Genomic DNA, 13,667 nt, shown 5'->3' with positions numbered 1-13,667 from the left:
TATCTTGCATGGATGTGTTTTATTTGAGTTAGGACTACATATATTTATTAAATGGAAATCCTGCACATAATTGAATTGAGTTCATCCAATGACTCATTTGTTTGTGTGATACACTCAAAAAACTGACTCACTGGATTGGATTCCATCTAATGTATATAGTCCCGGTTAATTTAAATTACATTATCTTGCATGCATGTGTTTTGAGTTGGGGCTACATATATTTATTAGATGGAAATCCTGCACATAGCTGAATTAAGTTCATCCAGTGAGCCATGATTTGAGTGTATCGGTCTTCTGCGTGCAGCCCTCAAAACCAAGTTTAAAAACCCCAAACCAGCAGTGGTCATTGTGTGGGAAATAATTACTGTGGAGATCTGGCATGTGGTTTATTTTATTGTAAAAAAGACAGTTCTCGGAAGACAACAAAGACGACTCACAGCGGAGGAAATGGTATGACTGAGAACTGGATATTGAATGCACACACACACACAAAAGACAACAAACACAGATCATCAAATTTTACAACATCCAATAAATAGAAGGCGTGATGCTGTTTTGATGTTCCATTCTCAGTGTTTTGCAGCAGTTTCCAATGTGTGCTATTCATCCTCATCCAGGAGCTCATCTATAAACTCCACCACCTCCCCCTGTGGACACAAGAGCAAATGATTTCAGCAAGGTCTGCTTTATTTGGAAAAAACAAAAATGAACTGTGTGAATTAGCATCAAACCACCCACTCGCAGCCAAATTTGTACTTTCTCATACCTGCCGTTACTAAAGAGATTACAGCCAGGAACTGAATGCAGTTCAGCACATACAGCATGTAATCCTGGTTTTTGCAGGATTGCCTTTATGGCCAAGGTCCTTGTGCTGCATGATAATAATTTCATGAAATGTCAATGGCATAGTGCCACCACATGGTAGTCAACAGCATTACAACCTGATAAACACAGGGTCCACATTGTACTGCAGGGTGTCATGTGATCATAATGAAGACTCCTGGAATTTTTCCATAAGAACCAAAAGTAGAGAGTCTCAGGAGCGCCACAAACACCGAAACCAAAAATGCAAGTTCTGTAACACTGTTGGGGTTCTGTTTAACGCCATCTAAAAATTTCCTACAGATGATCAAACGTGACATCCAAAGGTTGTTTTGACAGGTCTGCCTGCGCGCACATGTAAAATACAAAAACTCATGTACAAACTTACACAAACTCATGTACAAACTTACACAAACTCATGTACAAACCTCATCGTCGCTTGCCAGTTTCTGTCTGGCGAACTCCAGCATTTGTAGCTGCATCGTGGTCTGGTTGTAGTACCGCACCGCCTCCTGTATTCAGACACAGCAGGCAAAATAGATAAATAAAATATGCATTTTATATTAGCCTTGCGACAGACTGGTGTCCTATCCAGGGTGTGCCCCGCCTCCCGCCCTATGACTGCTGGGATAGACTCCAGCACCCCTGTGACCTTTAACTGGAGTAAGCAGGTATAGAAAACGGGTGGATTTTATATTAGTGAATCAGATGCAAAGTGGTATTTTTTTCTAAATGATGTCAGAAGATGACCCCAAGAACTTTTTGGATTAGTTCTATATTGACCAATTGATTTTAGTCTGAAAGTAGGCAAATACATTAAAATGCTAACCTGTTTCTGAAGTACAACTAGGGGTAATTTATCATGTCGAAACAAGAATGTCACATCTTTATTCAGGTAATATAGTCAACTGGTTCAAATAGAATCTCTGGATCGCTAAACAATAGAGGCCCAAAATCTGACCGATAACCTTAATGATTTCTGAGACACCATGAGGGGTAATTTCATTGAGGTCAAAGGTTTAAAAAAATGGTATTTGCAGTTATTTTCTGGGAAAGTGTTCAGCTGGATCATACATAAACTTGGTGTTGGTCAATGACACCAACATTTGCTCTCTGTCCTCACTGGTTATTGCAATGCAGAAAGGCATCTAACGTTAAAACAGGCTTTTCCGAGCATGTTCAGAAAAACTAGTCGATTAGCTCAAATAGAAACTTGGGGTGTCTTAGTAACTGGACAAAACTCTGCATTGTAGTTTCAGTGGTTTCTGAACTACAGTGAGGGGCAAAAGCTCAAAGCAATTTTCTGGTCATTTTCACAAAAACATTCAGTTGGATCAAATACAAACTTGGGATCTCTGAGTACCTGCACCCCAAAATCTACTTTCTAGCTTTACTGGTTACTGTGATACAATGAAAGGCAATTTCATTAGGTCAAAGTACAAACTGGAAGTTTCCAGTCATTTTCACTGGAGGTCATCAAATATGGGCATCGGGTATTCCGAAGCCTTTTCGTCCGTCTATCTGTCTGTCTGCCTGTCTGTCTGTTTGTGCTCAGCATAAGTCCAGTCATATTACTGCCAGACTCTTGAAATTCATAAGAAATATTGGACACGTTCAAAGATGGCTAACCTTGATGTATTTTAAGAGTTTAAAACATCCCATTATGTTTTCAGTCTGATCTGTTTTGTGTTTGAGTGACGCAGGTGACAGCCAATCAGGGGAGAGCTGCACTGTGACGCCAGTCGCTGGTCTCTTCAAAACCACTTCGTTTTGTGTGTTTATCATATTTGTCATATATTATGTAAAAGCTAGTGAGAAATAAACACTTCTAAAACTGAAAATGCTGTTTTTGGAACCTAATGACACCTCTGAACTTATTTACAAGACATTGTGCGGAGGTTAGCATGCTAACGTCACTTCCTGGTGTAGCTACTTGCTAACAGCTTTGTTTCTAGTATTTTATGTCAAAGCTAGCAAGAAATAGCCACTTCTAAAACTAAATATGCTGCTTTTTGTAACTTGATAACACCTCTAGAGTCATTTACAAGACATTTTGTGGATGTTAGCTTGCATGCAAATTTTCGCTAACGCAAAGCTAACGTCCTATGGAGTTAAATTTGTCTCATTAATAACTGCAAATGCACAGAGGGTGATCTACAAATATTCCTTGATTTGCACAACATGAACAGATGATGATTTGATTTGTACACGTACAAACTGTACATAAGACAATATGAGCTTAATAATTAAACAACTGCAAATTATAACACACACAATGCTCATATGGCCGAGGGAATATTAGCATTGTGATTTCTTAAAAAAAAAAGTTTAACTAGGACCAAAGAGAAACTTGGGGTCACTGAGTAATTTAAGCATGAAATTTGGAAAAAAGCCTTTGTCGTTACTGAGACAGAGTAACAACAAAGTCATTTCACAGAGAAGGGTTTAACCCTTTACCTACTGAGGCTATAAATGGACGATTGGTTATAATTTTTTATTATAGCAATAAAATTAAGAAATAATGTTCTATGTTTGTGTGCTTTGGTACCCTTATCCAAGAGTACCTGAATTTCAATTATATTACACCTGATTAACTATTTATACACATTATTTGTAAGTTTTAGCATTTAAAATGAGAAAAAACACAAAAACAAACTTGATTTTTTTTTCAGTTTTTTAGTGAAATATTATTGTTATGTAAAGAAAGTTTGGATTTCACATTTTTAACAGGAAGCTGTAAGTGTTTACAATCAAAATAATTAATTTTGTGTGTCTAGAACTCAGATACAGCGCAGAAAACAGTGCAAAGTAAACATTTTGCAAGGTGAAAATATGCAAAAAGAAACCAATTTTAAAGTGCAGAACCAAACAATATGAATAACAACAAAGTGCAAAACTATATATAAATATATCAATTATTATCTGTATTATTAAAATGTGTAATAAATCACTCATTTGATCACTCATTTTGTGCAAAATTATACAATATGAATAAAACAATAAGTGGTCAACTATATACAAATATATAACCAAGGAATCAAAATTAGATCTAAACTACATCTGTCAGTGTGGTACTGTTTGTAAGAGTTTCTGGTCTGCTGAAGACAGAGGCCATTTTACAAAGTTTGCACATCCAGCAGGTTGACCTCTTGCAAACCTTGCAAGAACGCCGCCCCTTTGTGGATCGCTGGCAAGTTGGGTTTCTGCTTGTTGGCACCGGGTAGTGGCTTGTGGCTGATGGAGCCATCACACCCACACAAACACGCACACACACCTTCACAAATGACACTAACACCCTGCCTTTTCCTCAAAAATTACTACATTTATGTTTGCTGTCTGTCTCTGTACTTTTCTGTCACTTTTGCGCTCTTTTTCATACTTTTCCCTCGTTTCAAAAGTCACCGAATGCACTTTACCGTAATATATGCAACATATAGCATACTGTTGGAAAGCACGGGTTCTTGGCTTGCTGTCAGTGTTGAAATTTTTCAGACTGAGGGCTTACATGAGAACTTACGGTAATGAGAATCAGCGGCGCACTAGTGTGAAACTTCCGTGTTTTTCCTCTGCGTTATGACGTCACAGGCTTACGTTTACCGTAATACACCATATATCATTGGAAAGCCCTTGGTGTTAGCTTAACAATGCACTTTGAATCATTCTGATTGGACAACCTATGGCGGAGGTACGGTAAAAAAAAAATACGCATATGGAAAATATGGCGTGGGCGCCATCGCCGTACATAAAGGGTTAACTGGAGAAAATAGAAACTTGGGGTCGCTGAGTAATTTAAGGCCAAGATGTCCTCTCTAGCATCAGTAGTTACAACGATGTAAGTAGTGGAGACATTTTGCCGGTTTTGGTCATCGCCATGGTAACACCCCCACTGTTATGGTAAAGTCCATGGGAGCACAAACATACAGGGTCATGCAACAAGGTGCTGATCAATATATCTCACTGATCGGGGGAAGAAGTCCTCTTCTGTCAGCCCCCACTGTTTTTGGTGGAAGTGGTAGTACACCATGTTGTTCTTCATGACGTCATCATCAGGGTCAAACAGTACGTAGCTGGCTGCACATGGCACTGCGTTCTTCAGGTCATTCACTAAAAACACAACAGTTAGAGCTTACTTCATGGGAATTTGTTGTATGTCGGGCCTCTGCAAACACGAAAGAATGATTGTCCACTATCGTGTGTAACACACTCCTCACATTTGTAATAGGCAAACTGCAGGTAGTGGTACATGGTGGCCACAAACTTCTCCACAACAAAACCCCCTACGACAGGCGTCAGCTCGCTCTCACATCTCACTTTCTTCTCCAGGACCTCCATGTAGTGATCTGGAGAGGAAACAAACCAAGGCGTGAAGAGGAATAAGAAGACAGGTGGAGGAGGGGGAAGATGCTTGGACCCGGAGCCGACTGGGATCCACTGACCGGCAATGGACGGGTAGAAGTCTTTAAAGTCCCTGATGTCTCTGGGACCCTCGTAAGCAGCCAGACACTCATCATAGACCTTGAAGAAGTCCCGCAACGCCAGTTCCATGTCTGACACCGAAGTGCGGAAGTTGTCTCCGTTGTATGCCCTCACAGCACGCACGAACAACGACTGGAATAAAACACGAGGGGGAAAAACAAAGTGATGAAGTACGGAACAGCCAGACTCTGGCTACACACCTGCAGTACTCGAATATCCTCATCTCTACTGCCATGTTTGTCATGTGATGGAACCACTCCAGACTCCCGTGTGAGCTGCTAACACATCCTACCCAACAAAGCCACCAAGTCAGGATGGTGTGTGTGCGTGTGTGAGACGTCCATGTGAGTGTGTGCACCCTCTGCTATATATAGCAGGCCTCAGAAGCAGTAAAAAGGACACTTTGTGTGTGTGTGCGTTTGTGCATATGAACCTCATATGATTTTGTCTCCAGGTCTTTGAGGTGTTCGTCGGCGCCGGGCAGACTCTTGTAGTAGGCCATGTTCCTCTGCATCATCTCATCATCTGGATGCTTCAGCAGGAAGGTGTGGGCGGCCGACACCGCCTTCGCCAGGTTGTCAGACTGAGAGTATGAGGACCGATTAGTGTTCATCAGTAGATAAAATAAAAGGAACTGAATTATAAAGCAGGTGGGCTTATGGTTTTCACAAATCATGTACTGCAAAATAGACTGCAGTGGAATCCATTTTTACCTCCGCCAAGGAGGTTATGTTTTCGGTCATGTTTGTTTGTTTGTCTGTCTGTTTGTCAACAGGATAACTCAAAACGTTTTGAACGGATTTTGATGAAATTTTGTGGAGTGGTTGGAAATTACAAGAGGAACAAGTGATTAAATTTTAGTAGTGATCCAGCTCACAATCTGGATCCAGGAATTTTTTTAAAGGATTCTTCACCATTGCGGGATAGGGGGAATTTTGACATTCTAGTTTCTAATGCCACAAAAACAAGGCATAAAGGCTTGAAAAAAATTAAGATGTAACATAGTCAAATGTTCTATCAAACAACAAAGTTTGGTGATGATCGGATCTGGATTCTGGATGTGGTGATCCAGAATATGCAAAAATATAGGGAAAATAGAAAATGTGTCAGTGTGAGGTGACAAATGAAGCTAGAGATGCACAACTAACACCAAATTGTAGCTGAATCTGTACTGATTCAGTAAGGTGTCATCAGATTTGATGTAACTTCAAATGTTATGGAGCTAGATCCAGAAGAAAACCGCCATTACTGAAAAATCGTTTTTATACAATAACTTTTGAACTAATAAAGACATAAAAGTGATTCCAAGTTCTAGTGCTATGTTTTCATGGTCAAGGATGTCAAATATACAGGAAAGAAAAGTGTATGTATCATAGTTTTGGTTGTAACACTGAATTGTTGAATAGATCACTGTGCCAAGGAGGGAATCTCTTTAGGGTCAGTGACCCTATGGCCTTGTTTAGAGAAGTGTTTCATAAATGTTAAAAAATTAATATATTTGCAGTTTAGTTGAATAATAAATTGAATTTTGTCTCTTATTTGTTTTTGTCTATAAGCACATGCAATATCAATATCAGTGCTCAGCTGATAGTAGCTTCTGGGAAAGGTGCAAGTTGCAATAAACTGTGATGCCAAGCACTAAGGATACATGCTATCCAGTCACAGCAGATGAAACTTTTTTTTACTACTGAGCAAACATCGTTAGACTTTTTTAGGTTCAATGATTCCACGGTGTGTAGATGTTATGGCATCAGTGACCCCATGGCCTTGGCAGAGGTTTGCACTCTCTGAGTGCTTCTAGTTATTTGTGTATTGCTGTTTTTTTTTTGTTGTTGTTTTTTTTTGGGGGGGGGGGGGTCTCCACTATGCACTAAACGTTCCCTTAATGTTTCAAGTATTTTGTTCAAAACACTGAATCTTTTCTATTTTTACTCTAGTGGTTCATTCATCACTGTAAGTTAAACAGTGAATCATTTTCTGAAACAACTGTTTCATTTACCGTTATCACTGTTTCAAAGCAAGAAAGTTTCCGATGTAACTGTATCATTTTGAGTATTTGAAAACTGAATCATTTATTTAAAAAATTGTTTCATTTCATGTTTCAAGCATGTCAAAACAGTGAATCATAATTTTCTGAAAGAATTGGGTGTTTTAGGCTTTTGAACATTTCAAAAAGTGAATTGTTTTATGAAGCAATGATCTCAATTGTTGTTCTGAGTATTTAAAACATAAAATAATGCATCCAAAGAAATTAAACATGTCATAACATTTTGTGATTTACTTGAAGAATTTTTAGAGTGTTTAAAAACAGTAAAACTCTAGCTGAAGTAAATTCAGTGATGCAAGTGTCTTGAAACAGTATGTAATTTTTTAAGCATTTGCGTCACTGAGTTTTCAAAGGTTTCAAAGCAGTGAATCATTTTCTGAAACAAGTGTTTCACTTAGTTTTTGAGCATTTCACATCAGTGAATAATTATCTCAATGAAATGGTTATTTTAGTTTTTTGAGTCTTCAAAACAGTGTTTTCAGAAAAAAGTTTCATTCACTGTTTTAAAATACATAGTAATTCATCTTATTTATTGTGTTTTGAGTACTTCAAAAGTTATTTCTGAAGCAGCTGGTTCATTCAACATTGTGAGTGTTTTGAAATTGTGAATCAATTTCTCACTATTTCATTCTGAGTTTTTAAGCTTCTCAAAACAATATAGCATCTTTTAAAGCAATTGCTTAATTTAGTGGTTTGTGCATTTTAGAATACGAAATCATTTTCTGAAACAAACAAATTGTTTTCTGAATCTATTTATTTATTTCATAATAACCACATTAAAAATGTATCAGTGTTCATAATTAACACTATAAAAAGATGGTGAAATTAGGCTTTGTGTCCATATAGTGTATTTTGTTCTGTGTGCTTAACAGAATGTTCAGACTGCTTTTAAGTAAATCATTTCTGAATTTTTCAGAAAGATGTGATCTCACTGCAACACTTTTTCTAGCAACCAGGAGAAGAGGTTTGTTTTTTCTGATTTGTCAGTTAAAATCTTTTACAAGAGACAAGAGACAAAAAAAAAAAAAAATCCTCAACTGTGACAGGAGATTAGACAGAAGCTTTCTTCTTGCTGAGGGTGAGTACTTTTTATTGCCATACATTATAAACTAGTCATTAGTTGTTTATTGTTGTCATTGAAACAAAACCCATGCACAGACTTTTTTCCACTGAAAATGCTGAAACCGCTGGGATGAAGCATTTGTATGTACATGTGCACATACAAGTACATTTTGTATGTGGGTGATTCTTTAACTACAGGCACTATTGGCCTTGTAAATGTAATTTCCACCACACCATTGCCTTACAATATAAAGCGCCTTGGGGCAACTGTTTGTTGTGATTTGGCGCTATATACATGTGCTCTGATGTCACTGTTTATCTCCATAGAAACTACCCAAACAATCTTTCATACAAACTGTTTAAAGGGACATTACAGTGTTGTGGTGGAAATTACGGCAGTAGTGTGGGACAACTACATTTTGTTTAAAAAAAAATCACAACAGTTGTATGACATTGAATACCCCAATTATGTTTTGATTATTTTACTGATATTTTATTCAGAGATATTTTAAAACATTAGAAAAAATGTTTCTTTACCATTCATTTTTATCATTGAAGATCAAAAGTCTGGGTGTGGGACAAGCACAAAACGGCAATATTTGCATATAATGATGCTGAAAAAAGGTGAAAAAGTCATCATAGACTACTAGAACAAATTTCTTAACACACTTTCTTTGTAAAGATAACTATAAAAGTGTGAAATTTCCCCTTTTTTCTGTTTTTCATACAATATGATCAAAGGACATAATAAGTGCCTGTAGCCTAAGAACTTTAATGCCAGGGGAAATCAATCAATAAATAAATAAAATGCTATATGGACACAGGGCCTTGGGGAACATCAAATCCGTACAGGGCATGTTAGTACATGTTATAACTATATTTAAATCCAATTACATTTTTTCCTCATATCTGACTGGTTAATCGTGTGATATTTCAGACCATATAATATCGGGTGTACGGTGGCAAAATATTTGACCGCTTCACATTTGATGTCAGTAATGGGGTGGTCAGCTGAGAGCGAGAGATGCGGCGTAGCGACAACGATGCCGAAATGGGTAAATTTAAGCTACCATACGAAAGTATTTACCATACGAAAGTATCTACCATACAAAAGATTCCGATACAGAGTTACAGTTTCACAATTAATGGATTACTCCGTGCTCTGACTGCTGCCAGAGCGACGGTGAAGACGCTGTTGCTAAAGGTAAGCCTCGCCGACCGAATTACCTACAGAAAAATAAACCGTGCAAACGAGAAAATTGGATTAGAATGGGAATAACCCCCTTATGTCTGATGATTTGCGGACGTTCATACTGAATTCCAGTCCCAAATATCCGTTTTACCGGCGACGCGTTAAACTCAATTTGTGACCGCATAACGAGCATGAACGTCCACAAATCATCAGACACAACAGGGTTATTCCCTAAATGTAGTAATTATTTAATTTGGAGTTTAGAGCATTTCAAAACACTGATTCATCTTCTACATTATACTCATTGTTTTGGTGTTACAAACATTTCAAAGTGGTTAATGATTTTCTGAAGCAACTATTCCTATTATTTAGCTTTTAAAAACATGATGTTTTTAGCACAGTTGTTTCATTAATGTTCTAAACATTCTAAACTGGTGAATTACTGTAAAACAAACGGTTGTTTGGTGCAAAATTTAGAATTTTTTTTTTTGGGGGGGGGGGGGGGATTAAACCCAAAATCCCCCCAATCTAGCTACGCCAGTCAGAGGTGGGCGATACCGGGAATTTTGGTATTGATCCGATACCAAGTAAATACAGTAAATACAGGCCCAGTATCACCGATATCACTAACGATTACCGATACTTTTTCATATTTAAGCTTCATAGATCCAAAGGATCTAAAAGACCTAGGATAGAATTTCGCCAAACATTGTATGTGACAACAAAATACTTTATTATCACAATCAACATTTTTGTTTTAAAAAATATCACTCAGCACAACTTAAAACAAAATCTCCTGAGGTTGAGGGCTGACTCGAGGAGAGCGTTGAGTGGACAGGCCAGGCTGAGCCTACCTGCATGACTGTTGGGTGGCGCAACTGAGCCACGTGATGGCGCAACAACAAAAGACCGAGGGGGGGGGGGGTGCACTGCTCTGTGTTATTTTTTTGTCTTTCTGATGCCTGATTCTGTTTTTTCTCTCTCTTTAAGGTGCAGCTCCATCCAGAGATGGGAGTTGTATTCGTGTTGGCGATCCTCCTGTCCTGTGCACCAACAGCATTTCTTGTATATTCGTCCGTGAATTGTTCTGTGAATTGTTCTGTAATTTATGTTTGTAGCATGGCCCAAGCAGAGGGTCACCCCTTTGAGTCTGGTCTGCTTGAGGTTTCTTCCTCAGAGGGAGTTTTTCCTTATCACTGTTGCTCTGGAGGTTGGTAAGGTTAGACCTTACCTGTGTGAAGCGCTCTGAGGCAACTCTGTTGTGATCTGGCACTATATAAATGAAAATAAATTTCAAATTGAGGTGTTGTGTGAAACAGCGCAGCGCTGCTCTTACAGAGAGTAGACTTTGATAAATATGCGTGCACAGCGCAGCAGTCAGTGTGTGCGGGAGAGGAAAAAAAAGCTTGAGTATCGATCTTTTTACGAGAGGCTCGTTCAATATCAATACCAGCGTTGGTATCGATATTAGGATCGATCCGCCCACCTCTTAACGCCAGTGTTCACTTCGTGACATTTGCTCCAGGTGAATCTTAAAGAGTTTTCCTCGCATAAATGTCACTGTAGGATACACGGACACATCCAAACCCATTTCGGATCTTGTAACAAGATTTATCCCACTCAAATACTTGGTACTTTTCCAATGAAGTGCGTTTATCTACTTACTTTAAAGTAGGCGTACTGCAAGTATCTGTACGGCTCCCGTCGCTCGAACTCGTCGATGGTTTCCCGGCTGGGCATGGTCTGTCTGAAGGCGGGCAGTCCGTGTTTGCAGCGCTTTAAGCACTGCGCCCTTTTCATCACGTTGCCGAACGCGTGCAGTTCTGGAAAGTCGGCAAACTTGCTCTCGTCTTCCAGCCTGACGGAGCTGCAGTTGAGGTTGCAGAAGGCCTCGCTGTCCCGCAGCAGCCGGTAGAGGCGCAGGGACACCTCCATGTACTCCACCGTCTCCTTCCACTTCTCCTCGGTGTACTGGTCCAGCGCGTACTTGTACGCGGACTCCAGAGGCATGAGCTCGTGCCGTGGGAAGCTCCTGAAGCTGTATTTTTCATACTGCGAGTTCGCTGTGCTGCTGAAAAGCGCCACTAAAAGTACCGAGAAGAGATGACGAGCAGAACAGGACGGTGCCATGTTTTTTTTGTAGTTTTTTTTTTTTAGGGGCTAAGTTGGTTAAGTGGAGTGTGTGGCGAAGGGGGGGGGAGCTCATCCCGTGCGTGGGTTTGTGGGACCGCCTCGAAGCGCACCACGTACCCGGACGGAGCCGCTCCCCACCGCTGCTCCTCCCACTCAACATACACGCTTTAAAAAGTCATATTAAACTTTTAACATCTTCATCATACACGAGGGCACACTTTAAAAGTGAGAAACCGATTGATTTTTGTTCCATTTTGCTGCTATAAGTCACTAACTTAATTGGACCCCTGGTGGAAAGAGTGTGGCCCCTCCCTCTCTCCCCAAACATCCACTGCCACGTCGAGACATTTCAACCCGCTCCAACGGCCTTAAATCCCCCCCAAGAAACTCAACAAACTCCACAGAACCGTGCGCTGAGTGTGCGTTCTGGCGCAGACAGAGTGATTGGCGCTGTCAGGTTTGCGCATTTTGAAAGCGGCCCTGCAGCAGATGTTGCATGCAGCTGTGCAGACACCCCGGCGTTACCACGTTGACACAACGCAGAGGCTGCGCTGCGCAAAACCAATACGTGGTGCCCAAAGTATCCCACTGAAGCCCCCCATTCAGCTTCGTCAAGTCAGAAAGAGAGATCCTGGAACTACAGAGCTGGGTTTCAAATTAAAGGCGCAACAAAAGTCGCAATGTTCCATTTGCTCACATTGTTCATTATCTTGATTTGGACCAGAGTGCACCTATGGATAGACATTAATAGGATCCAGAACACTCAGTTTTTCAATCTTGATTGCTCAGCTTTGATGTTCTTTGTTTTTGCTGTGATCTTGATCATCCACTTTGATCCTGATCACTCATCTTCAATTTCAATTTATTTTCATTTATATAGTGCCAAATCACAAGGTTGCCTCAAGGCGCTTCACACAAGTAAGGTCTAACCTGACCAACTCCCAGAGCAACAGTGGTAAGGAAAAACTCCCTCTGAGGAAGAAACCTCAAGCAGACCAGACTCAAAGGGGTGACCCTCTGCTTGGGCCATGCTACAGACACAAATTACAGAACAATTCACAAAACAAACATGCAGGAAATGTTGCCGGTGCACAGGACAGTTTCTGGAACAGATGCCACACCCATCTCTGGATGGAGCTGCACCTCAAACAGAGAGAAAAGAAAAAAATCAGAATCAAGCATCAGAAAGACAAATACAGTTTAGTTTGCCAGCTTAAGCAGCAAGAGAAACAGAAGAAATGCTAAGGTGATCACCAGCCACTAGCCCTAAGCGTCACTAAAAGACCCAGAATTTAGATAAAGTTGAGGCCGTGGCCCGCTCCGCTTAGTGATAAAATGAATTAAATGAGTAAAAAGCATGGTAACATTCTATGCCGGTATGCTAGCCATACAAAAGCGAAAATAAGTGTCTTAAATCTGGACTTGAAAGTCTCTACAGAATCTGAATGTTTTCATCTTTGATAGTGATTACTGAACTTAAAACTGATTACTGAATTTTGATGCTGGTCTCTGAGCTTTGATCTTTATTTCTGATCTTTGATCCTGATCACACATCTTTAAGTTTGATATTTGATCCTGATTACTTATCTTTGGTCCTTATTATTGATGCTGATTGCTCATCTTTGATCTTAACTTTTATTCTCTGGATTTAGAGCTGATTGGTGAATTTTTGTACTGATTGCCGAGCTGTGAGCCTAATCACTCATTTATCATTGATCTTCATTTTTGGTCCTGATTACTGACGTTTGGTCCAGGTTACTGCTAATGATCATTTATCTTTCAGTCACTTTGATTCTGACTGTTGAATTTAAATCATGTTTGATGATTGCTTTGATTCCATAATCAGTATATAAAGAAATCATGATAAAGGAGTAAACCCTAACCTTTGATCCTGAGTGCTGAACTCACAGCCTGAGTGTTGATTGCTTGGAACTC

The 13,667-nt window shown here is 39.7% G+C and overlaps 1 protein-coding gene across 1 annotated transcript; it reads right to left on the bottom strand.

The window, feature by feature from the left end:
- Nucleotides 1-373: 373 nt before the first annotated feature.
- Nucleotides 374-11,785, bottom strand: crtap (cartilage associated protein). Its single transcript, XM_034160794.1, has 7 exons — nucleotides 11,265-11,785; nucleotides 5,732-5,881; nucleotides 5,259-5,430; nucleotides 5,034-5,162; nucleotides 4,781-4,926; nucleotides 1,251-1,334; nucleotides 374-647 (listed from the first exon to the last, which is right to left on the bottom strand). The coding sequence occupies exons 1-7, from the start codon at nucleotides 11,727-11,729 to the stop codon at nucleotides 600-602; spliced, it is 1,194 nt and encodes a 397-aa protein (XP_034016685.1). The 5' UTR covers nucleotides 11,730-11,785; the 3' UTR covers nucleotides 374-599.
- Between the last annotated feature and the right edge of the window lie 1,882 nt (nucleotides 11,786-13,667).

The sequence above is a fragment of the Thalassophryne amazonica genome, chromosome 20, assembly GCF_902500255.1.
Source record: "Thalassophryne amazonica chromosome 20, fThaAma1.1, whole genome shotgun sequence".
In the NCBI taxonomy this organism is placed as follows: domain Eukaryota; kingdom Metazoa; phylum Chordata; class Actinopteri; order Batrachoidiformes; family Batrachoididae; genus Thalassophryne; species Thalassophryne amazonica.
Note: the sequence above shows the minus strand (reverse complement) of the source record. Positions and strands in the feature narration are given on the sequence as shown.